At 36.4% G+C, this 25,923-nt stretch overlaps 5 protein-coding genes across 5 annotated transcripts; 1 reads left to right on the top strand and 4 right to left on the bottom strand.

The window, feature by feature from the left end:
* The first annotated feature begins 1,377 nt into the window (after positions 1–1,377).
* Positions 1,378–5,382, top strand: LOC114177274 (DNA-directed RNA polymerase V subunit 5A-like). The gene is made up of 4 exons (XM_028062552.1): positions 1,378–1,732; positions 2,284–2,460; positions 3,955–4,068; positions 5,078–5,382. The coding sequence occupies exons 1-4, from the start codon at positions 1,436–1,438 to the stop codon at positions 5,201–5,203; spliced, it is 714 nt and encodes a 237-aa protein (XP_027918353.1). The 5' UTR covers positions 1,378–1,435; the 3' UTR covers positions 5,204–5,382.
* A 1,572-nt stretch (positions 5,383–6,954) lies between these two features.
* On the bottom strand, positions 6,955–13,066 carry LOC114177079 (mitochondrial fission 1 protein A). The gene is made up of 5 exons (XM_028062316.1): positions 12,910–13,066; positions 12,186–12,324; positions 11,130–11,251; positions 7,436–7,499; positions 6,955–7,349 (listed from the first exon to the last, which is right to left on the bottom strand). The coding sequence occupies exons 1-5, from the start codon at positions 13,000–13,002 to the stop codon at positions 7,264–7,266; spliced, it is 504 nt and encodes a 167-aa protein (XP_027918117.1). The 5' UTR covers positions 13,003–13,066; the 3' UTR covers positions 6,955–7,263.
* Positions 13,067–16,886: 3,820 nt separating this feature from the next.
* Positions 16,887–19,033, bottom strand: LOC114190525. Its single transcript, XM_028079452.1, has 5 exons — positions 18,682–19,033; positions 18,506–18,567; positions 18,196–18,419; positions 17,854–18,111; positions 16,887–17,754 (listed from the first exon to the last, which is right to left on the bottom strand). The coding sequence occupies exons 1-5, from the start codon at positions 19,031–19,033 to the stop codon at positions 16,887–16,889; spliced, it is 1,764 nt and encodes a 587-aa protein (XP_027935253.1).
* Positions 17,370–20,498, bottom strand: LOC114165301. Its single transcript, XM_028049954.1, has 2 exons — positions 17,854–20,498; positions 17,370–17,754 (listed from the first exon to the last, which is right to left on the bottom strand). The coding sequence occupies exon 1, from the start codon at positions 20,324–20,326 to the stop codon at positions 19,076–19,078; it is 1,251 nt and encodes a 416-aa protein (XP_027905755.1). The 5' UTR covers positions 20,327–20,498; the 3' UTR covers positions 17,370–17,754; positions 17,854–19,075.
* A 1,276-nt stretch (positions 20,499–21,774) lies between these two features.
* Positions 21,775–23,011, bottom strand: LOC114175872 (putative methyltransferase DDB_G0268948). Its single transcript, XM_028060712.1, has 2 exons — positions 22,746–23,011; positions 21,775–22,624 (listed from the first exon to the last, which is right to left on the bottom strand). The coding sequence occupies exons 1-2, from the start codon at positions 22,977–22,979 to the stop codon at positions 21,989–21,991; spliced, it is 870 nt and encodes a 289-aa protein (XP_027916513.1). The 5' UTR covers positions 22,980–23,011; the 3' UTR covers positions 21,775–21,988.
* Between the last annotated feature and the right edge of the window lie 2,912 nt (positions 23,012–25,923).

Raw genomic sequence — 25,923 nt, 5'->3', positions numbered from 1 at the left:
CGAGAGTCACTCTCGTCTAAGCGAGACAGCTTAGCCTGAGCGAGAATTCGCCCAGAGTTTGGGTTGTTCTCCGTTTCGAGCCTCACTCAGGCGAGAATGACTCGCCTAAGCGAGAGAGCCCTTTTGCCTGGGCGAGACCTTTCAGCCTGGGCGAGAACCTCTGCAGTTGAGTGTTATTTCTCTGTTTCTAATGGATGAAGCTATGTTTAAATGTTAAAATATGAACTTAGTTATGATATGCATGAATTGTTATGACTGGTAATATGTGTGGTGAAATTGCATGAAGTTGGAATATGAGAAGAAGTGGTTGAACTAGGATTTCAAGGGAAATTCTAAGAGGAATGTTTTAATGTATGTAAGGACATAAGGACTCAGTTTTGATCGGTATCCTGACGCTCCTAGTAACCATTAAGACTCATGTAGAGTATGATGGATTACGTCGGGGGGAGTAGCAGGAGGTCCTGGTCTATGGACCCGATCCGCCATAGAGGTGATGGGACTTACCCTGGGAGTGGTTGGGTGATAACCCCTTGTGTCCAAACTCTGCAGAGTTTGGGAACCGTCGCAGGTGCAAGCCACCAAGAGATCCGATGTTGCTTACGTAATCCGGATATTGAGTTTAGAGTCATGTATATGTGTTGTGGTGGTTTATATGATTCTGGTGATAATGAGAAAGATTGCATGGTTTCTTTTTATAATTGAACTGCATGATTCCTTAATCAGATTAGCTTACCCTTGCTTTTTGTGTTCCTGTCTTGTGTTGCATGTTTCCTTTTGCGATGATCACCTATTCGGTGGGAGCATATATGGTTGCAGTGTCAAAGGCACTTATGGAGGATGAAGAGCCATCGTTTTAGTGTTGAAGAAGAGGTTTCCAGGGGGAGCTTTAGCAGTGGTCGGTAGTACAGAGTTTATTAGTTTAGTTTAAGTGTATAAGTGATATATTTTTATAGTCATACCTTTTTGTAAGACTGTATTAATATATTGGGTACACTGGATTATTTGTTTTGGAACTATGATGAAACTCCCTATTTTTATTAGTTTTAAGCTGCTGAAATTGGGATGTTACACTAACATTAATATATTAACACATAAAAAGAAAAATTAACAAAAAGTAAATTAAAAAAAAATATTTATTTATTTTTTAAATTTAAAGTTCAAAATATATTAAAATTTTAAATAAAAATAAATTCTAATTCAGAAAATAAAAGATATTTAACCTTCATATATTTACTCATTTAAAAGTTATATTGGTACTGGTATAAAGTTTTTTTCTTATAATTTTCATATTTTCATTATTTAATCAATACATTCATAAAAAAGTTGAAATATGAAAATGAATTAATATGTCAGTTTTAATTTAATGCTCGCAATCAGCAGTGAATTAAAAAGAAAAATTTGAACAGAAGTGGCTCTGATTCACAGTGAGAGAGAGATGGCAGCTGAGAACGGGTTGGAGTTGGAGAGAGTGGGAGGAGAAGGAGAAGAACAAGAAGAAGCAGAAGAAGTCAAAGGTTGTTTGAGCAAGTTCATCGATGATGGCACCGTTGAAACTCACAGATACTACTTGTCTCGCAGAACCACTCTGGAAATGCTCAGAGACAGAGGTTACTCCATTCCCTCCACCGAAATCGACCTTTCTCTCTCCCAATTCCGCAACATGCACGGCCATTCCCCCGACCCTGACCGTCTCCGCCTCTCCCTCACTCACGCCACCAACCCTTCCAAAAGGGTATCCTTTTCTTCATCTCTTTTCCACCCAACATGTCCCCTCTTGTCTTTCTCCCTCAATTTCAATGTCTTTCCCTGAAATCTAAGGAAAAAATTCAATTTTTATATAGTGGCAATGTGTTTTTTACTACTTTATAGGTGTAAAGAATCTGCTGATGTTTACTGAATGGTCATCTCTCCTGGGTTCTTTCTTTTCGATAACTTTTTTTTCATCTGCAAGACACATTTGATTTACCCTGTCTGACCGGAATTTTGAAGAAAAATTGATTTTGGATGAAATTCATTTTGTTAAGTTGGTCTTATTAATTTAATGAAGTTATTTATGTTTTGATGTTTATGTCTGAAAGTGAGTACATGTTTCTTACCATTTTTTTTTGTAAATTGAGTTTGTCTTGGTGATTTTTACCACTCTTAAATTATGTTTGACGTACAGAGTGAAAAAGTTATCTTTTTATGACTGTGTCAAAACGAAGTTTAGGGACTAACTCAATAACACCTGAAAATGACTGAACATTTGTATTTGTAGTAAAATCAGTTCCTTGTTGATTGCAGATTTTAGTCATTTTCTGCGGGCCAGGTTCTGTGAAAGTTACTGCCATTCGGAACATTGCGGGGCAGATTGTTAATAGAGACACTTTGAGTGGTCTTATTTTGATAGTGGAGAATCATGTTACTAGCCAGGCCTTGAAAGCCGTTGCTCTTTTTTCCTTCAAGGTTGAAATTTTCCAGGTTTGTGATTCTATCTCAAACATTTCTCATAAATGTTCTACAGATTGGTTTTCTTTTATTTGTTTCTAGCTTTTGGTGGATAATATAAAATTGCATTTTGTATTTCTAACGGGATTGGTTGAGACGGATTTTCATTATTGACCTGTGTGCACTTATAATAGTTGTGGTTACCATGTTGAACAAACGTATGTCAGATATTTCATGGTGTTTGAGTAATACTAATATTCACTTCAGTTATGCTCAGCTATCAGTCTAACATCTCTGGACAAGGTTTTAAATTGCAGCCACCGTAGCACAGTTGTGGCTGCAATTGCATTGTGAACACCCATAAAACCATAAAACGTTAAGTTGATTGGAATTTGAGTTTTGTGAATAAGTCTTAACTACTAAGTGTTGCTGAATCATCACATTTCAGTAAGTTCATTTAGTTAATGGTTTCACAGCAGGAGGTTTCTTTGATTCTCTCTCCGTTTTCACTGCTTTTTCTTGATTTCTATAGGTTTCTCGCTGCTTGTTGATTTATTAAAAGCAAGAGATTTTCCTTTAACCAGAAACCATGGCTTTCTCTCATATCATAACTCACCTATGCTTTTCTATCATCTAATTCGGACTGAAAGCTGAACTCTTTCAACTACATTCTTTTTCTTTTATGAATTTTAAATCATTGATTCTATCTCATAATTAAAAATTCTGCTCACGTGATACTGTTTCACTAACTTCATATGTTGTCATAATTTTTCACTGTCTCATTGTTTTCTGCATTTCTATGTTCATGCTGTATTGAAGTACACGTCTATAGTTTCATGAAGATGCAACTTAAAAATGGCCTGTACAATGTAAGTGGTGAAGAATAAGGATTCAGCTGGAAATTGTTCCTTTGTGAAAGGGAAAGATGAAAAAAGTGAAAATAATTCCTTCTACTCTTTGAAGTTAGAAAATGTTTTAAAAGTGGTTAGTATGTTGGAGAACAAGTTATAATTACTTGGCTAATTGAAGACAGATTAGAAGCTTGGAAACTTTAGGATTCTGTTTCTTAGTTCATTAGTAGGACAGATCCAATCATTACATGGCATATGTAGCGAGACAATCTTCTCCTTTTAAAAGTTTCTTCGTGTCATAGAAAACTCTGCTGTTTAAACTGTTATGATCATTTAACTCATGTGTCTCGAGCCTGAATATATATATATGTACTGAAGTCCCTGTTTGGTCAATCTTCAAGTATATCTGATATTCTGTCATGGATACACTGGGAGTTTGTCTACCTTTGGCATACAATTTTTTGCTTCAGTTTGTACCCATAATTGCTTCAGTTATGATCCACCAAGCACTTGTAATTTTCAGTTATTTTTTTAATAATACCTATATCATGAAAGATGTCTCTTTAATTTCATTTTCCTCTAATATGAAACCTATTGACTGATTTTCTTATGTGTGCTGGCAAAAACTTAGTTTCTTGCCCAAAACCCATGTAAATATTTTTTCCTTGCTGTTCAGATCACAGACTTGCTTGTTAATATTACAAAGCATGTGTTGAAGCCAAAGCATCAGGTGCTGACTGATAGGCAGAAGAAAAATCTCCTGAAGAAGTTCAATATAGAAGAAAAGCAGGTCAGTTTACAATTTGGAAAAGCCTATCTCAGACACGAACCTCGTCATTCTCAATTGTCTATGCCCTGGTTATGGACCCTTCTCTTTAAGTCATTAATATGGTGCATCTTCACTGAACTTGTGCACTTTAGGTTGAGTCACGTGTAGATAAAACGAAGTTTCATTTTGACATTACCCAATGAAACCAATTTCTGTTGGAGATCACATTGGTTTCACATTGAAATATGTAACTAAACTTTTACGCTTTGATAATGGACTCAGTTGTTGCCTAGATATGTCTTACTTTACTGTGGTTTCTCAAGTAGTGGCTGGCTATAATGTTGTACTTAATCATGTTGTAGTAAATACAAATATAGATAAACATAGACACTTCCTGTCACGGTAACTGTGAAAACCAATGCATGACCTTGAGTTGTAAACTCCATTGTATTTAGAAAGGGTGTTGTGCTAAGATCTGCTCAACCTTAATGACTTATCCAAGATATCCGCGGAACATTTTAGACAGGGCTGAGGCTACAGAACTAGTACAATATAAACCCAGGAAGAGAGAGCTTTTAGAGAGAGAGGAGAGAAAGCTGAGGTGTGTCTGATAAGAGAAAAGGGCCTCTGCATCTAGAGTCAAAAGATCTGAAGAAGTTCGTTGCCAAAATAAATGATAAAAACAAATAAAATGAATTTAATGAACCAATGGTAAGAAAATAGTATATAAGTTTTATTCTTGGAATGATGGAAACATGTTTATTATGATTAAATGTGCTTAGCCATATGGAATACTGATATTTGTATTCATTCTTCTATTCACATATACAAATGTATTATATCCTATGAATCTTAAATTCTGAGTTATTTTCGTATTCGAATATAAAAGTTGAGTTTTCTTGTTCTTAGCTTCTTTGATGAAAGTGCTTGATAATAATAGTTGAGAACATATTATAGTGTAACTTTTGCATGAATGTTAAGTTTCATATTCCAACACAAGCACTCTTATATTAAGTTTTGGTGTTTTCAGCTTCCCCGCATGCTACAGAGTGATGCAGTTGCACGATATTATGGACTTGAGAGGGGCCAAGTAGTTAAAGTTACCTATAGTGGTGAAATCACCCAGATGCATGTCACGTATCGATGTGTGTGGTGATAGTTTCTTGTGCTCTCTTGTAGTTTTGCAGGTTTAATTCCTAGTATTTAACTGTTGTATCATGCTTAAGGTTATGATTGCATAAGTTGATCAATCCTAACGCTCTGAATCTGTACTCTGTAAATTTGGTGGTGACATTTCTCTCTCTTAACTTGAAGAACAACCTTTCAACAACTTCATTCACAAACGTTTATTTTATTTATTTACATTTTTGTGAAATGGTGTTTGCAAATGATGTTTCTGATCTCATCTTTTAGGAATATTTAGTTAAAGAAGCATCCTGTTTTAAAGAAGCCAATTCAAACACTATATCATCAAAAACACCTTCGTCAAACCGCACATCCTGCAGAATTTTTGTCCAATATTGATGTTGAAATCAAATGTTTTAACATAACGTCTCTGCTAAGCAAAGACTTTTCCATTGAGAGTGTCAATCTCTGGAGCTGGGGCCATCAAAGGTTGGAGAGTGTAACTAGATTCTGTCAAGAACAGCAAAAGTAGAAGAAAAAGATTATTGATGTACCATAGGCGGAAGTTCAATTTGCTTGGTAGTATTCATGGCTGCCATTGAAGAAATCAATCCCTTAACAGCTTGTTGCGTCCACGCAAACATTTTTAAGTAGCTTCTTAGAACTCTGCCACCATTTTTTCCAAAGAGTTTACTCTTCTTTTTAACTCCTTGTTGGTAACCATCGTCCTGACTAAACTGATACCTATTGTTAAACTCTTTTTGATCTCCACACCCAGTCCGGATCCGAAAATTCTTTCCCGGAAGATCCAATCCGGAATTGGCTTGTGTTGTTCAACTCCATGTCCATTAAAGAAAATGTGCACATGAGAAACCAGCAAAGTGGAAAGAGGATGGGGAAAGGAGGAGGTGCGGCGATACAGGAGGGTGAAGATTTTGGGTTTTAGGGTATTTTAGTTTAAGGGTAAGAGAGGAATTTAAAATTTTATGGAGGTGCAGGAAGAAAACAAGGAGGTGCAGGAAGAAGGAGCCCTGTATGTTTGCGAAATATATAAAAAAGCACAAGAGTTCACTATGTTCACGTTAACAATGAATATGCGGCAATAATGATGTCTTTCGTTTTTATCATCCTGCTCTAGGATCGATGATACTATTTTACGTTACACACACACACATATATATATATATATATATATATATATATATATATATATATATATATATATATATATATATATATATATATATATATATATATATATAAATAACTTGTCTTTGTTGGCAAATCAATATACGAATTACCAAATTTGGTTATTTAAACTTCAAAAGTGTTCTCACTAATTGTGATGTTTTTTTTTTCTTTAAATCTATGTTAGTTACTATTGTCTTACGAATAGAAATATAGGTTGTTTAATATTTTAAAGAAAAATTTCTATTTACTGTAAATTTTGTGGACATGAGTGCATGCCTCAAATCTAGACTGCACCAAGGAAAGCGCAGAAGTAAAATATAAATCTATCATATACACTGCATAATTAATTATTTTTGAATATTTTTATTTTTTTTCAACATTAAAAGACCTTATAACCGATTATGATACTACATAACCAACTATGAAAGACACATAACGGAAAAAAAACCCTAAATAAATATTATAAACTCAAACAAATAACATTATAAAAAAAATATTTTTTTCTCATTTTTTTTTTCATTTGTTGTAATCTAAATCAACTTTCATTTTCATTTATTTCTCACCTCTTTCTCTTCTTTTTGAACTCCATCATTTTCCATCATTCAATCATACAATTTAATCCAAACAAGATGTAAATCTACTAATAAATTATTACGGATCCAGTGGCTTAAAGTTATTACCACGTACGGCATGTGTAATCCAGCCAGTGTAGAAAAAGAATTCATTTGAACAGAGTAATTTGGAATTAGGTACCCACTAAGTCCCTTTGACAAACAAAAAAAGTTGAAACAGTACTTCTCAACGGGCCATTGTTTCCCATTGACTTTTAACATATTTCCAGAAGAAAAACAAATAAAAAAAGAAGCTTCATGTTCGGTTGAGATTATTTCCTCAAAATTCTCAACCCCTCCGCGCCAATGCGGTGGCAATGCCACCAACTATAAGTCCCAGAGCTGTTGCAGTGATGCCAATTCCTATTACACCATCTGCATCGATACAACAAACATTTGCAATTCTTTAGTTAATGATAAAATTACGGGGTAAAAACTCAAGAAACAAGTCAGTCCATTACCTTTAGCAATTCGATCTTCAACTATTCTCTTGAGGGCTAGTGCCTGCCTCCAATCAGGTGCAATCTGCAAGAATATGAGTGCAGCATAAAATTAAGAGGTATTAAAGAAGAAAAGCTGAAAGAGAATCTCCATGATATATGTATTGCATCCTTGTTAGAAAATTCAAATGAGTTTAAGTCTCACATTAAATAAAAAAGAAAAGTTGAGTATCGTATAAGAACAAAGATTCATAAACTCTCATTGTCTTAAGGTTTTTTATTGGATTATGTCAATTCCCTTATGTAAGCTGAACTCACATATATTCAGTGATCCTTTTTCGAAAGACCCATCAATCTCATATATGCCTTAGGGATCCAACTATAGAACTTAAATTTGAACCATTGTAAGTATAAAGACTTTCCCAGCTTTCAATATTCAATAAAGTACTACCACATCATTTTAAAGACTATGATTTTTTACGAAAAGTATACCATGGATCAAAATTTAATCTAATGATGAATACTAAAATAATATATAATAGAGGTGTTCATTTGACTTATAGTCCATTGCCCAACCTACCCCTAAAAGAGCCCCATTTCATTGGCCCACTAAATGAGGGACCTAAAAAAACCCAGCACCTAAAGTCTTCTCTTAGAGTGGGTTAGGGCCAAAGTGAGTTTTGGCCCACCTAAAGGAATTTATAACTCCTTAATACAAAACCTTCGACTCAGGCCCTGAACTAAGTCAATTTATGCCGAAGGTCAAATCGAGTTTGTTCAAGCTGAAGGTAGAGTCAGGTCAACGTGAGCCGAAAGGTCAAGCCTTCAACCCGACGTGAGTCAACTCTACCCTTTAGTCTGGGCCGATTCAAATCAACCTTTGACTTCCTTCGGTCTTAAACGACGAGGATCAACCTATGGTCTAGGTCGCTTGACCTGGGCCAACTCGTCTTGATTCTTTGGCCCGACCGACTTGGGCCACTTGAACTTCGACTCGGACAAACTTGACTTGATTCTTTGCGTAGGTTGACTTGGACAACCTTTGGCCTAGGCTGAATTTGGTCAACCTTCGACACAGGTCAACTTAGGTCAATCGTCGACACTAGTCAACTTTTGTCGAACATCACTTAGGCCAACTTAGGTCGACTCGGTCCATGCGAACTCACCTCAAACTTCTACTCGGGTCAACCTCCCTTGACCTTTGACCCTAATTTGCTCGCCTTGACCATACCCTAGGTCAGACGACCCAGGTCGAGATCCATGCTCATTTGGCTCAACTTCAAGCCCAGGTTGACTAGCCTCAACCTTTAGCTCTAACAAGTTTAGATCAACCTTTAACCTTGGCCACTTCACCTCGGATGACTATGCTCGAACATCAATCGAAGCTAACTCAACTCGATTATTTAGCATGACCAACTAGGCTCAACTTTTGATGCAACTGACTAGACTTAACCATCAACATAGGCCGACTTAAGTCAACCTTTGGCCCGGACCAACATGCCTCAACCTTTGACTCTAACTGGCACGACATGACCATCGCCCAAGTCGATTCACCTCAACCTTCGACTCAAGTTGACTTGACACAACCTACACCACAAATTGACTCGTCTCAACCATGGGGCTAACAAGCTCGGATCAACCTTTGACTTGGCCGTTCAGCCCACGTTGAAATTTGACCTTCAGTCAGAGCCGACTTGACTTGACTTTCGATTCTTTGGCCCTGATCGACTCAACTTGGACTTTGGCCTAAGACACTCTGGTCAACCTTCGACTCCAGCTGACTTGTCACCTGGACCTTAACCATTAACTTTGGTTACTCAGCCTAGGCCGACTACACTCGACCTTTGACCTTGGCCGGCTCGATTCGACCTTTGACCCCGACAAACTTTGCTCGACCATTGACCCGAGCCGACCCTACTCGTCATTCATTTGGTACTAGCTTGACTTAGCATTTGGCTCGAGCTAGCTTGACTCGACATTTGACCCTTTCGGCCTAGGCTACCTTGATTCTTTGGCTTGGGCTGGCTCAATTGAATTCTTCCACCCGAGACAACTAGACTCAATCTTTGACGCGCCGACTTGGGTCAACCTTCGACCCGAGTCGACTTGTTTTGAGCTTCAAATTGACTAATCTTAGAATGAAGTGTATCTGACTCAGCTCAAACTCTATCAACCTTAATTGACCTAGACACAACATGACCAAAACCAAACCTGAATGACTACTTGACTTGGTCCTGACCCAATCCTATCTATCTTAACCTAAGACCAACTCGCATAAACCGGCCCATGGGTTGGCCCTAGCCCTAGCCCTAGCCCGTGGAGCTTCTTATTGTAATTTTTGCCTTATATGCTTTTTCTTATGTGGACTTTTTGGCCCAGTGAGTATTTTTAGCTCCAACCTCGTGAGATTGGCCAAATTGACAACTTTATGTAAATGTATGCAACGTGTGACATATAACCTGTTAGAAAGTGAGTTTTAAGCCTAACTCAACCCCACAAAACCGGCTTGTAAGGTGAGGATTGCACCCATTTATATATTATGAATTGACCTTATCTCTAGTCGATGTGAGACTTCCAACACACCCTGTCACATCGAAGTATATTCATCTCGTGCATGGGAAAAGAAATTAGTGGGTGGTCCAGTAGCGGCCCGATATCGGGTGGAACAGAATGTCCAAGAAAGTTCGCTAGGATAGACTCTAACCTTGCTCTGAGACCATATTAGAAGTGGGCTTTAAACCTAACTCAACCCCACAAAACTGGCTTATAAGGTGAGGATTGCACCTACTTATTATTGTGAATTGGCCTTATCTCTAGTCGATGTGGAACTTCCAACACACCCCCTCACGCCGAGGTATATTCATCTCGTGCGTGGGACAAGAAATTAGTAAGTGGTCCGTTAGCAACCCGATATCGAGTGGAACAGAATGTCCAAGAAAGTTCGTTAGGATAGACTCTAACCAGCTCTGATACCATGTTAGAGAGTGAGCTTTAAGCCCAACTCAAAGCCACAAAATCGGCTTGTAAGGTGAGGATTGCACCCACTTATATATTGTAAATTGACCTTATCTCTAGTCGATGTATTTCCAACAGCAGCCCGATATCACTTCTAACATAACCCATTAATTTGCAAATAACATATTATCAAGAAAAAAAAAGAGCCTCCCTATGTTGGAAAACTTTAAAACGAAAGTTATAAGTAGATTAAGTGCGTCAGGATTTCAATTATAACATTAAGTTTAGTTGAATCCAACTCAAACTGGAAAAGACAAACCCATCAAAGTTTTTAATTCAACTAGAGTTTGAGGTGGATTTTGCTGCTAACAGAATCTGAAAAAGAAAGTGTCAAATATGTTGGCGGTTTCAATATAAACAGAAAGTTGATATGAGTGTTCCAACTGAAATCCAAACACACCCTAAATATCAGCTAAATGAAATGAAAAAAAAAAAAAAAAAACTCCCAGCATAGAATCAAAACAGTGGGTACTGGATATCTCATAAAGGATAACAATGGGTATTGACATTCCTAGGATCCCCCAGACCAACACAATGATCCATTATATGCAACGAACAGAATTAACATCAATCACTTGTAGAAGGTATTATAAAAAATAAGTATGACAAGTTCTATCCATTATCCATAAAATGGCAATCCAGAAGTGGCAAAGTACGATGATCAATTTCTGACTACTGACTACAAGTGAGAAACAGAAACCTGCAAACATTGCTCCACAAGCTGCCTGCTCCTTCCATAGTCATTACTTCTATAGTAACCAACAGCGAGAAGATATAACTTCTCTCTTTGATGCAAAGGGCTTTTATCATTGCCCAAAGAAGCTGCAAATCATAATTAAGGATGTAAAAGCTTATCCATGGATATAAAGGTCAAGCTCAGAATACTTCAATATCAACATCTGAATAATATATTAGAAAAGCAATTGAAAAAGTAGAATAGGATGTGGCCATGGTGGCAATTTCCAGAACACAGCAGCATTAGCAGGTAAAGGCTATCCATTTTCATTGAAAAGAAATGGCAATTTAAAAGGCCAAATCCATAGTCCTTTAATAAAGAAACCACAATGATGTTTCCAATGATTTTATATGGAGTGAACATAAATAGCTATGGGAAAATTGAGATATCTTAAAGGCCTTGTTTATAAAGCTGCCTTTAAAATGATAGTTTATGAAGTTCACCATATTACATTAAAGTTTGCACAATAACTATAGAAAGCCACAACGCCACAACGACCCAGTGCCAACACCAGAGAGATTCTGGAGACCAGTCAAAAATTGCATTGCATGTGATATTTTGGCTTATTTTGAATTATCCATCAGGCTGGTAGAATAATCACATAACTCACAATTGGGTTGCTTTATGCTCTGAGTAACATTTCATTAATTTTGCCATAATGAGCTGAGGAATCCGAACAAATAAACAAGACTTTTAAATTAATTATGCACTACAGTTTTGAGATGTCATGACTGATGAAATGCCAGGGATAAAGGAGATGGGGCACTCAGATAAGATGATTAAGCTCAACCAGTGAAAAACATGAAATTAATAAGATGTCTTTTAAACTGCTGCACTTTACAGAGCCTTCTGAATATAAACTGAAAACATGCAACTGATTTTGAAAGCATCGTAAAAGCAGAAAATATAACTTCTATCATAAGTTTATAAATGGTTAGTGCCAAAGAATAAGTAAAAAGTATTAACTAAATAAAACCATTTTAAAAGCATATCAAGGTATAATTCTGTAATTTACAGTACTTTCAAGCATGGCTATCCCGCGCTGAACATCTTCCTTTTGCCTTGAGTGAACAAGAGCCCATGACAACCTCATTATGCTCTCATTCTTCCGGTCCTCCGAGTCACCACGAGCAGCCTCTGCAACTTCTCTCTCACAGCCCTTCAAAACATGTACGATAGTCAATACTGAGAATAGGAAAGCAAATAACACCAGAGGCTACGCTCCTACACCAAATTCAAGCCAATTCACCACAAACCAACAGGAACAAGTCAAACAATGTATTCATAATCCCCACTGCAATCACCACCGCCATAACTGATTAACCGGAGAATAACCAATAAAATTTCCTCCACTTCTACACAATTTAAATCCTTTTAAAATCTAATTACCAAAGGTTAAGCACTTCAGAAAGAAAAAAAAAAAAAACAGATCCAAGATCAATTCAAGGAAATGTCTCTGAAAAAACATCTATTCAACCCATCCAATAAGATATTCATTCAAAACAAATCAGCCACGAATTAACATACAGTAAAATGAAACCAATTATCGTCTCAAAGCCCAACAGCATTGCGATTCCCTATCAAGATTCTAGAAAAACCATCAATCCTTACACATTCGAATTTCTGGTTGCAAAACTAGGGTTTTAAAATGAAGAAACCAAGAACTGAAAAAAAAGAAGAAGAAGAAGGTAATGTTGGATTTGAGATTGGTGGAAGAAAGGAAATCAAAATGAAGGTAGATTACAGCAATGACGTCACCGTCGCACCACGGGATCTGATCGCCGCCGGTGAAAAAATTTCCGATGGACTCGAATAGGCTTCCCATATTGGCGTTCATGCACACCGCACAAACGGTAACTCAACACCCAATGGTATTTATAGGTTTGGGATTTTTTGGAATTTCGCACTATCTTTTTAGTACAAACAAATCTTACAAAATGACAAATATATTTTTATATTTATTGCGTTTTTCACATTGAATAATAGAGTTTAAATACGATTGTCTGATTTAAGATTTAAATGATGATTAAGTGAAAAAAATAAATCTTCTATATTTTTGGAGTAGGTTCAAAAAAGGATTAATATTAAATAATTGATCATAAAAGATTTTTAAATTTTGAATTAATTTCAATGCTGTAAAGAACGACACGTTTTAAGTATAGTGTCTTAAAATTTTTTGGGTTATTTTAATTAAATATTTTAACAATTAGATCAATCTTACATTAAATTTTAATATATGAGTTAAACTTTACTTTGAATTAGAAAAGTATATTTTTCTAAAAAAAACCGTATGCTTAAATAAATAAATTAATTAAAGCACTATGTACATGGGCTGGGAATTTGTGATTAAATAACTATAAATTATAAAAAATTATTACAGTTTGTTTTTAATTCAATTATGATACAAGTTTGTAAGGCCCCCTTTTTATTTTTCTGCCCTAAAAGTTAGTGGACTGCCCTTATAAGTGGGCCTAAGCCCGACTCAACAGATAAAGTCTTTAGGTCTGCCCTAAACACTTCACTTCTTGGCATTTCAGAAAATTGTTATCCTTGCATTAGAGCCGCAGTCGTCTTCTACCTCTGCTAGGGTTTGGGGACCATCGTGAGCACGCCGGTTCGAACCCGTTTCCCTTCCTACGTAAGTGCTTCTTCCGTTTGTGTCTGTTTTTTCCCCCACTGTTACCCTAAACAACTAATGTTTCCGCTGTTGGCCATGGTTTCCAGCTCTTGGAGTCGCCTATTAAGGATTGCGTTCCGCTGTTTAGGGTCAAGCTCGTGTCGGGTTGTTTTGCTAGCTCGTTCCAAGTAAGGGTAAGCTAGAACCCTATTGTCTGGTGCAATGTTGTTAGTTTTGATGATGTCCTGTGATTTTCGTGTTTATATGTGACTGTGAGTGTATGGCATGATTTGTGTTGTTGTTTGGGCATGAACTGTGTTGAGGACAGTGAAGAACAGTGGCGAGACCTGTTAATCTCGCCCAAGCGAGCCAGTCTCGCCTAGGCGAGATGAACAGGGAGCTCGCCTAGGACTTTTGCGCGAAAGGTCGCCCAGGCAACCAGCTCGGCTTTTTGAGCGAGCGAGCATCTCGCCTAGGCGAGATCCCGTGTATGCTCCTGCTGTCTTTTTCGAGCCCTCGCCTAGGCGAAGGGGACTCGCCTGGGCGAGACCATCTCGCCTGAGCGAGACCCTCCAACCTGAGCGAGGTACTGGGCGAGACAGTGCAATGTGGGATGGTTTTCTTGGTTTTGTATGGATAATGCTTGCTTGGCTTTGAGTATTGTGCTAAAGGTTTGATATGAATGAGTATGATAAAGTAATGCAAGTCATGAATTATGTTTAATGAGTTGACATGAGTTTCGCATGAGATTGTAATGAAATGGTTGGTATGAAAGAGGCATGATAACGATATGATTTCGGAAGTCCTTGGTACATGGATGGTTTGTGATGAGAGGAAATGAGTTGGGCCTAGAACATGAAAGGCGTTGGCTTAAAGGTTGGTACAATTAACGTATACATGCATGGTGAATATCATTTTGGCTGTGTGGTTATGTTTTGTATGTGTCAATGCATAATTCCTTGGGGTCTCTAGGTGAGACTTTTGGGGTCGCGCTTCAGTGGTCGGGACGTAATTCCATGGCCCTGTTAGTGGGTATCCATGGTGGTGCCCTATCTGTATAACTAGGTAAGGATTCAAGTTAAGGTTGCATCCTGACGCTCTAAGGAGCCAGTTAGTCTCACTTAGAGCAGACTGACTCCTGTGGTGAGAGTAGCAGGAGGCCTGAAATTCATCAAGGGCTAACCTTGTAGTGAGGGAGATTTGATTCATCATAACACTTGTAACACATAGCTCGGGGGTGAGCAGCACAGGGTCGAGCAGAGGTATCCACCACAATTGCAAGCATCCGCTGAATCCGACTAAGTTATATGTATCCAGATGAGTCGAGTCGAGTCGTAATGTATTGAATGAAGGGTCATGATATGTTTGGTTGTTGTATGAGTATGGGATGGTGAAAATATAATTGACTGTATGATGAATATGTTATTGGCTCTGGCTTACCCTTTCTGTTGTTTGTTGTATGTTCTGTGGTGTGGCTTTTCTTTTGCGATGATCATCAATTTGATTGATGGGAGCAGATGGACGAGATTCTCGTGGCCAGCAAGGAAATGGAGATTTCGCTGCCTAGTCCACGTGGATTGGACTATGGCTTCCTTTGGACTCTTCTTTGGGCTATGGCCCCTGTATTTCGCTGTTCTTGGATTTGTAACTTTTTAGTCAAATCGTTATCCTGTTTCGGTTGGCATTGTGGTGTGCCTAGTTTTGTAGGGGTGGTGTTAAGAACCCCAGGATTGCGTTGTTGTACTATCTTATGTGTGGCGTTTCCTTTAATTGCTGTTTTAAATTAAATGGGACGTTACAAGGTTATTGTTAACTATTAATTTTTAGGTATAAATACTGATTTGGTACCCAAACTTTTTCGGAATGTTCATTTTGGTACCCGAACTTTCTGAATGTTCAATTTAGTACCCAAACTTTTTAAAGAGGATTATTTTAGTACCTTCCGTTAAATACACTTTGACGTCGTTTGGGACCTGTTGAGCTGGCAGTGTGCAACAGATACGTGGCAGAAATAAGGGTTCACATAAAATGACTTGGATTGTATTTATTTGTGATCAAATTAAAGTGCCCCTTTTGTTGTGGAGATTGACCTAATTTTAGTTTTCTCGTCTTCTGGTTTTTCTGAAAGGGTGAAGAGATGTCAAGGGTTCAATCCTCTTCTTCTTGCACTCACAATTCACGGGTGATGCGAAATCAAAGCTCATGCTGTAGTAGTGGTGGCTGTAGAGGCTTGGGTGAAGCACCCACATGCAATTGTGGAGTGGCAGCTGTGCTGAGAACAGCTAGAACAATCAAGAATGGTGGGAGACAGTTTTGGGGATGCCCTAATTTCAAGGTCAGTCATATGGTGTTATTTTTTTGGGTAAGTTTATGTTTGTGTTTGGAGATAGTTGCATAGTAAAGTAATTCTTTGTTGTGTTTTTTTTTGAAGAACAGGGTGGAAGTGAAGGTTGTTATGGGTGCAATTTCTTTAAATGGTGCATTGAAGATGGTGATGACGAAAAAGATGCAATTATTCTGAGGCAAAGGCGAAAGATTTATATTCTAGAGAAAGAAGTTAAGGGATGGAGAAAGTGGGTGAACTTGTTAATTGGATTGGTGTGTCTATTGGTTGTAGTGAATCTGATTTTAGTATCCATGATGTTGATGTAGATTGATATTGTAGTGAAAGATTAGCTGTTTAAAATTGTGTAGTGAAAGATTAGCTGTTTAAAGTTGTTTGACTTTAGGTGTGTGGAAGGTTATTTTGTAATATGAAATTTAATGAAATGAATTAAAGTTCGGAGTTATGAAAAATGTGAACCATATTTTAAAGTTCTGCATTTATTTTTCTGGTATTTGAAATGTTACATGGGCTGAAATAATAAGAAAGAAATTTAAATTTGAACAAAAGCAGGATAAGTTGCCACAAATTCATTGAATATCAAATATGATATAACAAAAGGACATTGTTCATAGGTATGGATAACAAACATCCGACAAAAGTATTGGTAACACAATACCAATCCAAAATAACATAATACATATGAAATACTTCAAGTGAAGTTGCAGACTTAAAGTCATTACAAAAAGTGCGGCCTGAATTCTTAAAACTAATCCTAAAGTCATGGTTTCCATACAACGCCTCTCCTATGCTGGAGTTTTTGCCTTGAAAAAGGTCTACCACGTGTTGGTTGAGGAATGAGATTTTGGTGGACTGGTTGGGATGATTCTGTTCCATGAGTTATCTGTGTTGCTTGTTCATGTGTTGTAGAAGGTGGTGGAGGTCCATTCTGTGTTGCAGACTGTGATGCGGTTGCAGGTGCAGGCTGTGTTGCAGATGCAGGTGCAGGTAATTCAGATGCAGATGCAGGGTGTGTTACAAATTCTGGTGTAGTTGCAGGTGCAGAGTCTGGTACAGAAGCTGGTGTAGGTACAGAAGCTGGTGTAGGTGCAGTAGCAGATTCTGGTGCAGAATCTGGTGTAGGTGCAGTAGCAGATTTTGGTGCAGAATGTGGTGCAGGTTCAGGTCCATATTCTTTAGGCCGTAGGGGGCAAGTTTTTCTGAAGTGGCCAATTTGCATACATATGCCACATTTTTTTCTTACACCTGATCTATTCACAGATATAACCTTTTTATCTTTCTTCTTTAACTCCCAAGCTTCTAGACGTCTTTTCTTCTTTGGCCTGCCTGGTAGGATTCTTTTTGGTGGAGGTAAAACATCTGGATATTCTGTGACATCCCACTGGTGTTGTCCATTGGTTGGGTATATTATTGGCTGGTAAGTCTCCTTATATGTTGACATCTTGAAGCATAAAGGTATGAAGTCTTCTTCATCCAAATTCAGGAATTTCATTGCAGCCAATGAGTGACAGCAAGGGAGCCCTGTGATACTCCATTTCCTACAGCTGCAGTCCCTGGTATCTAGGTTGACAACATATTTTTCCCCATTGAATGTGTGCCTAACCTCAAAAAAATTTTCTGCAGACCACCTGCCATGATAAAAGCAAAGTTGTTGATACAAAGTTGACCACTTAAAATGTATATATACAATACCAAATAGCAAATAGCAAATAGCAAATAGCAAATACCTTGGTAACCAGTTTTTGGTTTCTTTAGATTCCTGTTTCATTCTTGATTTAATTTTCGGGCAGATTGGCCCTTCTGCAGCAGTCACCTTTGATCTGTTTGTGGCCCATCTATCCATCAAGTAACCTCTAATTTGTTCCATCATACTTATGATAGGCTTGCTCCTCGCCTCTACAATTACACTGTTGAAAGCCTCACTCATATTATTCACTAATGTATCAGACATAGGTCTTGGGTTGAACCTGGACCTAGACCAATACCTATTTATGCACAAAAATGAGAACAATGTATAAGAATGTATCGACAATGTTAAAGTGACAGCAATATTGTATAAGTTCAGTTACCTAGGGGGTATGGCTATTAGATGCTTGAATGCGTCCAAGTTAACTTCTTTAATCATCCGCATAGTTGTTTCCCATTGTTGTGGATAAGTACTGACTGCAGCCTGCCACATCAGATTTTTCAGATTTTTTCCTGGGAATTTTTTCCTAAAGTTTGCATATAAGTGACGCATGCAAAATCTCTGATCAGCTCCTGGCAAAATGTCTTGTATAGCAGGCAACAAACCCTGTTCAACAATTCACTTCATAAGTGTTTAATCCATATGGTTGATAAATGAAAAACAAATAAGTGTTTAATCGATATGGTTGATACCTTTTGCTGGTCTGACATGAAAGTGATGGAAGAACATATATTGGGACCACCAAGATCATCAACTAACAATTCCAAGAACCAACTTCATGTATCTTTATTTTCTACTTCCACCACAGCCCATGCAATTGGCAGCATTTGATCATTTGCATCCCTCCCAATAGCTGTCAACAATTCACCTCCATATCTCCCTTTGAGAAAACACCCATCCAAACCAATAATAGGTCGACAACAAAAAAAACTATCCTTGCAGGCTTTAAGACACATATAAAATCTCATAAAGTATGTTTTCCCTTCAATTGTATCCACTTTAACCTTTGCAGTTGATCCCGGATTAGATCTCAGAATTTCATGGGCATAATCATATATTCTTTTAAATTGTTCTTTAAAAGAACCTTCAACTTCCTCATTGGCCAATGCCCTTGCCCTACGTGACACTGACTTACTCACATTCACGTTCCACTTTCTTGATATCTTCTTACGAATATCCACAGCCCTAGTCCTTGGATTATCTCTAATTGTGTTTTTCATCTGCCCACTTAGCCACTTTGCATTTATTAAATTCACATTGAACTATCTACTACATGTGTGTTTGTCAACTACTTTCCTTAGTTGCCAAATGTTTTTAGCAGGAACATATCCACAATATGCAAACCATTTACATTTTCCCTTAGCTCCTAAACAAATAACTCTAAGTCTGCGGTTATCATTTCTTTGAATTTTCAATTTCAAACCAGAATGCACACCATACGTCCTAATTGCATCTACAAATTGGGCCTTATCTATGAAATATGTACCAATTTCCCACTGATAATCTTCCATGTTTATTGGCATCCGAAAGTTCATGAAGCTTGACTTAGTGTTTTCTTCTTTCCCCACTGTGTCCTCACTTTCTTCACCACTGTCCAAGTGGTCTGACACCCATTCGTTATCAGATAATCCCATTTCACTTTCCTGACTTCCCTCACTGAAATACAGATCTACTTCAACACTGCCCTCACACAAGTTATGGTCATGTGTAGCATCTCCATCATAAGCAACATTGACATCAACTAAACCTTCTAATTCCTGATCCCCTGTAGCATCAGCAATATCAGGTTCTGATTCAGTCCAACTGTGGACTTCAACATCATCAACTCCCTCATCATGACGTCCCTCCATATCACCCTGCACATCATCATCCATTCTATCTTTATCACCTCCATCCACCTTATCATAGCCAACTTCATCCGGGTTATTACCATCATCCTCCATCCCATCTTTGCATGTCTCATTATTAGCATCATCCTGTAATTCAGGATCCACAACCTTATCACCTCCATCGGGTTGTTCAGACTGAACTTCTTTGTCATTATTACCACCATCCTGCAATTCAGCCTCCCCATTATTGCCACCTACACAAGCACTATCACAATCCATCTGCCCCTGTACCTCAACATTTCCATGACCAGTTTCTACATTGTCATCACCTAAGGGGTAGTATTCCAAAAAGTTATCAACTACTTCAGCCTCAGAAACTGTGTGTACTACAAACAAGTGCACATTCCCATTTCTTCGAGCAATATCTGCCATGTGCAATGCTCCCTTATCATCACACAACAACTTCAACTTATTTTGTAACACTGACCCTTTTCCAACTTTATACCACAATTCCTTCACAGCATGATAACTCATCTCTTTCAGTTTCCCTTTAATCTCAAAAAAACTCCACCAATCCGGGTCACATACCCATGTAGCTGTTAACCCATCACTATAAGTTAACCTACCAGTTTGTATAAAATGGCCACCATGGTGGAGTACAACTTCAAAACAATCATCAGACATCACAACCAATATAGTAAAACCACTTACCCTATCAAATAAGAATACCCAAAAAAACGCCACAAATTACAACCATACCACAAAAAAAACAGTATAAAGTCATAAAGGGGACCACAAGCCACCCACCCACCGCATACTTTACTTTACACTTCACAGAAACTCACACAATTTATCAAATAAATCACTAATTCCAAACACACAAGGACCCCCACAGCACAACCCCCCACAACAGAACCCACCCCCCCCACAACATTTATGCAATATAATACAAACCCCAAAACGAGTACAGCTTCGAAAATATAAAACAACACCACGCATTCATCAACACACATTCATCAGCACGAAGACAAAAAGCACAAAAGAAAACTCACCTTCCACGACTGCCAAAGATTCTCCTTCGTCGTCTTCCACTGCCGAACCTTCTTCTTCCCAACTTCGCCCTCTCCAACGAACGGAACCACAATCTCCCTGCTTCTTCGCCGATCGTCGAACCACAATCCCAATTTCCGCTTTCCGCTTTCTGCCCTGATTTTTCCTTCTCCACCCAATTTCATGTGTTGTGCCCTAATTCTCTCTAATGTGTTGTGCCCTAATTCTCTCTCAACGTAATATTTTCCCCAATTCACTCAGTAAACACGAACCAAAAATTTTTACTTACACAATTATTACTTAATTCCTTTTTTTTACATCTTAATCCACGTGCACACCCACTGATTCTGCCATGTATCTGTTCCACTGTGCCAGCTCAACAGGTCCCAAACGGCGTTAAATGGTATTTAATGGAAGGTACTAAAATTAACCCGTTTAAAAAGTTTGGGTACTAAATTGAACATTCCGAAAGTTCGGATACCAAAATGAACATTCCGAAAAAGTTTGGGTACCAAATCAGTATTTATACCTAATTTTTATATTTAAAAATATTGAAATACATTTTAAAGTAAAGACAACAGTAAGAAATTGTAAAAAAAAATATCTAAAAATACTCTGTTGAATTTTTTTAAGAAGAATATTCTCATTTAAAAATAATTCTTGAAAAAAATGTATTTAAAAATTTATTCTAATTTTTTATTTAAAATAGACATTTTGAATGTCTTAAAGTCTTTTTGGAACAATATCTCTAACACAGTATAAATATGTTTTAACGTGATAATATGAAAAAACAAAATATATATACATATATATAGATGCAGAAGCAATTGTTGATGAGAAAAACATATATACAAACTTATTCTTATACGTCAGTAAATTGATCTAACCCATAATTTACTCAATAACTTTTATGTATATATAAAATTTTAGGATTAATTGTGTGAATTAGATTAGATAGGGTGAATATTTATTTTTTATATTGACTAAAGTTATAATAAATAATTGACTAACATAATCTTTAGAAATTCTCAATAATAAAAATCATATAAATCTTTAAATAATTGCTTAAAACAAAATTAAAGTTAATAAACAATTTGTATAACCAAACACACAACTATCACACTCATCAATACATTCTCAATTAGAAACTCATTCAATTAACTTAAATACATTCACGTTCCTATATCTCTTGAGACTAATAAAATAATTTAAGGGAGATAATTCATTATATTAAATTATTCTATTTTACGAAACAAGACACGCCCCAACCCAGTAAAAGTAACCATATGCATAGTTCTAGGCATCCCCAACTTTTCCGATTCTCAAATAAATCGGAAACCTTGCAACTTTTTTACCATCTTCTCCCCAAGCAAGCTTGAATTTTTGAACTACATCCTCCGCAAGAAGCTCCACTCCTTTCTCCTGAGCCGTCTGATACGCTGACCATGATTTTATGTAAGTCAACAAAGCATCCAGATTCATCAAAGTCTCTGTGACGAACTCAAAGGGTCCGGTGTGATCAGCACCCTCCACAGCTTCAAATGGAAAATCAATGGTTCCATAGAGCTTATCAACCAATTTACGTGCAGGGTCCCAATAAGGGCCTACTTTACTGGAATAGAATTCATCAAGAACAGTGTCTACTTCATCACAAACTCTAGGTAAATAGTAGCACCATGCAGCAATCACTCCATGAGGCTTCTTCAGGACCCATTTCACTTGTTGGTAGAAGGTTGCCAAGTCAAACCAGTGCAGGGATTGGGCTATGGTCACAAGGTCCACGGTTCCCTCAGATGCCACCAGATTTTCGAGTTCAGCCATTGACATGATTGAAGGAGTGTGTTGGTATCGCACATTGGAAACCTTGGCTGCAAATTCAAGTTGCTTCGCACTAGCATCAGTGGCTATCACATTGTCGTATATCACAGCTAACTGAAAAACACAAACTAAGGTTAAAACGAAAAACAAATCTAGATTTCTGAAAATTGACGAAACAATTTATGCAGAAAGTGAAGAAATTTAAAGATCTAGAGAAGAAAGTGAATATTTATACAGATTTTGCAGCCTGGCCACTTCCAGTGCCAACATCCCAAACAAGGTTGTGAGAGGGAGTCTTTGAAGAAATGAATTGGAAGAGCTGTGGAGGGTAACTTGGTCTTGCATCTGCATATTCTTTTGCCTGCTTCACAAATAGATCTGCCATTTTCTCTTTTACCTTAGCTTTCCAATTTATTTGTGAATAATGGTGTTTGCGTGTTGTATATAAAGATAAAGTATATAAGATCATGATGTCACTGATTCCATTGACTGATGAATAATAAACAAAAACAATTTCGATTTCGATTTCGATTCTTCTGCATAATGTTGATTGGCCATAGAACGGTGAACGTGGAGGATAGAAATTTCTGTGACAGTGCAGGTTTCTTTCAAGATCTTATCGTAAATTATTCTCATTTTCTTAAGAAATAAGTTGGTTTGAAACTCTCCTAAAAAAATATTAACATTTTTTTAATAATATAATAATATATATTATAATTTAAAATTAAAAAATAATATGAATATAATTAAAATATGTTATCCTAGACTGTCAAAATCAATGTATTTATTCTTTTTAGAGCAACTGCCACCACTCTTTTATTAATGTGCACGAACCATGAAGTTTCCCTTAATTGGGGACCACCACCTATTCATACTTTCGTTTGATCGAACTTAAAAGTCGTGAGACCGTGATTCAAGTTTAGAACAAAATTTCCTCTGAGAATGAAACATGGAAAACAAAAAAGAAATTAAAAAGCAGTGGCACATGAAAAAAAGAAAAGACTACTAAAAGTAAAAATAAATACCGTGATATTTTGTTTTTTAAGACATTATCCCTTGGAAGAAATCTCTTAAAGAGAAATACAAATTTGTATAGAATGAAAAAAAAAATCATAATTTTCACACTGAAAAGTATAAAGGAAAATAAATATTTGGTAAAACATGATATAAATAACACTTAAATACATTTTTGTTATAAAGTAAAGTTAATAATAAAAATAATAGAGAAAAGAAGAGAAAAAAAAATAGAAAAGAAGAGAGAGAGCGGAGGAGAGCAACTTTTCCATGTCTCCTACCGACAGGGAAAAAAATTAGATGAAATTTAATTTATAAAAAATATAAATAAAATAGTTAATAAAAATATTTGAAATCTTCTTATAGAATATATCTCTTTAAAATTTTCAAGGAGAACTTAGTAAAAGAATAAAAGTAGGAACATTTTGTATTCTTTAATAACATTATTTATCACATATTTTATTTCTCTCCTTCATATAAACTCACATCATTAAGACGATGGAGTCCAAACTTGTGAACCATTTGTCTAAAAAGTTCTCCTTGGCAAAAAGTTTATAAATTGATCAGCTAGATTTTCACATAAACGGATCTTTTGGATATGTATATCATTTTTTCAATTGAATAATACATTGTTGTCTTCATATATGATTGTTTGTTCCATCTTTGTCAAGGATAAACCACAAGTTTGTCGCACATGTTGAATTATAGACCTTAATCAAACACATTCACGACTTACCTCATATAATGCTAAAAGTTCTGCATGATTTGATGATATTGTTGTTATGGTTTGTTTCATATACCGTTATGAAATCACTGTGCTACCACATGCGAATAAATGTCCTATTTGTGATAAACCATTGTGACATCGTGAGGATATGATAAATAGCATGCATTTGCATAACCTATTAAGTATGATTTTGAATTATTTGGATAAAATAAGCTCATATTCGTAGTACCTTTAAGGTATTGAAGTATATGTTTTACTCCAAACTAATGTCTTCTTGTACGTGAAGAACTATATCATGGTCAAGTATAATTAGCAAGATACATTAGTGTTCTTATAACACTAATATATGGTATTTCTGAACCAAGAAGATCTTCATCATTTTATTGAGGTCTAAGAAGAGTCTTTATCAACATCTAACAACCTCAACCATTGGAGTGCATAACGGATGTGACTTGTCCATTAAGAACCTTTTAAGCACCTTAATTATAAAAGCCTCTTGATGTATAAAAACACCTTTGTTTAAATACTCAATTTCTAATCTCAAACAAAATTTTATCATTCAAAGATCCTTCATCTCAAATTTTTTCTTTAACCAATCAATTGTCTTTGTGAACTCAATAAGAGTTCTCATGATATTTGTTTCATCTACATAAATAATAATTATGGCAAATTCATTTTTTAATATTTTCACATAAATACAAGGACAAATAGGATCATTTCTATACCATTTTTTTAGCAGGTACTCACTAAGACGGTCATACCACATACGTCTTGACTGCTTTAATTAATAAAAGGACTTGTTCAATTTTATTGAATAAACCTCTTTAGAATTTGCCTTGTTGGGCAAATTAAATCCTTCAAAAAATTTCATATAGATATCATTATCAAGAGAATCATACAAATAGGTTGTAACATCATTCATTAGATGTAAATGCAAACCTTCTTGTTCAACTAGCATAGTCAAATACCGAAAGGTTGTTGCATCCAAAACTAGTGAATATGTCTCTTCACAAATAATACCAAGTTTTTGTGAAAAACCATGAACAAATAACAATGCTTTGTATCTAACAATTTCATAATTACTATTTTTCTTTTGCACAAAAATTCATTTGTACCCAACGGGTTTTACACCCTCAGGTGTGCAAGCTACAGGTCTAAAAATCTTTCGTTTAGCAAGTGAATCTAATTATGCTTATATTACATATTTTCATTTTGGTTAATCATTTCTTTGTCGGCAATCTTCAATGGTCATTGGTTCTTAATCATCATTGTCACTCATAACATTCATAGATATTATATGCAAAAGTCTCGTCAATGTTGACTTCATGTTATTTGCCACCGCAATGATAACTTATATTTTCATGTTATTTGCCATTATTTTCACATTTTGCTTTTCCCTTTTTTCACATTGTTACATTATTATTCCATTTCTGGTGATAAAATGTCTCTTTGAAATTTTCTTTATAACCATGTCCACAATCATGATCACTAGCACGACCACAACCATGACCAAGGTCACAACTATGACCATGAAAAAAAATAAGAGATATTGTTGCATTCATTATTGAAAATGAAACAAAATCAATTAGGCGGTGTGATGAATTTTCATCAAAAACTTCATTGTTTTGTTCAAGCACACAAGACATGAAATAAATTCAGAATATTTATAAAA

Source organism: Vigna unguiculata, chromosome 1 (assembly GCF_004118075.2).
Source record: "Vigna unguiculata cultivar IT97K-499-35 chromosome 1, ASM411807v1, whole genome shotgun sequence".
Lineage (NCBI taxonomy): Eukaryota > Viridiplantae > Streptophyta > Magnoliopsida > Fabales > Fabaceae > Vigna > Vigna unguiculata.
This window is presented reverse-complemented; position numbering and strand designations above follow the sequence as displayed.

What these genes read in the sequence shown, in the direction of transcription:
- LOC114190525 (XM_028079452.1), bottom strand. Translation starts at nt 19,033, where the DNA reads ATGAAAAACACAATTAGAGATAATCCAAGGACTAGGGCTGTGGATATT. An exon ending in TCATGTCAGACCAGCAAAAG is followed by an intron (nt 18,420 to 18,505) that starts GTATCAACCATA and finishes ATTGTTGAACAG; the next exon opens with GGTTTGTTGCCTGCTATACA. An exon ending in ACCAAAAACTGGTTACCAAG is followed by an intron (nt 17,755 to 17,853) that starts GTATTTGCTATT and finishes TTATCATGGCAG; the next exon opens with GTGGTCTGCAGAAAATTTTT.
- LOC114177274 (XM_028062552.1), top strand. Translation starts at nt 1,436, where the DNA reads ATGGCAGCTGAGAACGGGTTGGAGTTGGAGAGAGTGGGAGGAGAAGGA. An exon ending in CCACCAACCCTTCCAAAAGG is followed by an intron (nt 1,733 to 2,283) that starts GTATCCTTTTCT and finishes TGTTGATTGCAG; the next exon opens with ATTTTAGTCATTTTCTGCGG. An exon ending in TCAATATAGAAGAAAAGCAG is followed by an intron (nt 4,069 to 5,077) that starts GTCAGTTTACAA and finishes TGGTGTTTTCAG; the next exon opens with CTTCCCCGCATGCTACAGAG.
- LOC114177079 (XM_028062316.1), bottom strand. Translation starts at nt 13,002, where the DNA reads ATGAACGCCAATATGGGAAGCCTATTCGAGTCCATCGGAAATTTTTTC. An exon ending in GCGACGGTGACGTCATTGCT is followed by an intron (nt 12,325 to 12,909) that starts GTAATCTACCTT and finishes CATGTTTTGAAG; the next exon opens with GGCTGTGAGAGAGAAGTTGC. An exon ending in CGGGATAGCCATGCTTGAAA is followed by an intron (nt 11,252 to 12,185) that starts GTACTGTAAATT and finishes TATGATTTGCAG; the next exon opens with CTTCTTTGGGCAATGATAAA.
- LOC114165301 (XM_028049954.1), bottom strand. Translation starts at nt 20,326, where the DNA reads ATGTCTGATGATTGTTTTGAAGTTGTACTCCACCATGGTGGCCATTTT.
- LOC114175872 (XM_028060712.1), bottom strand. Translation starts at nt 22,979, where the DNA reads ATGATCTTATATACTTTATCTTTATATACAACACGCAAACACCATTAT. An exon ending in GTGGCCAGGCTGCAAAATCT is followed by an intron (nt 22,625 to 22,745) that starts GTATAAATATTC and finishes TGTGTTTTTCAG; the next exon opens with TTAGCTGTGATATACGACAA.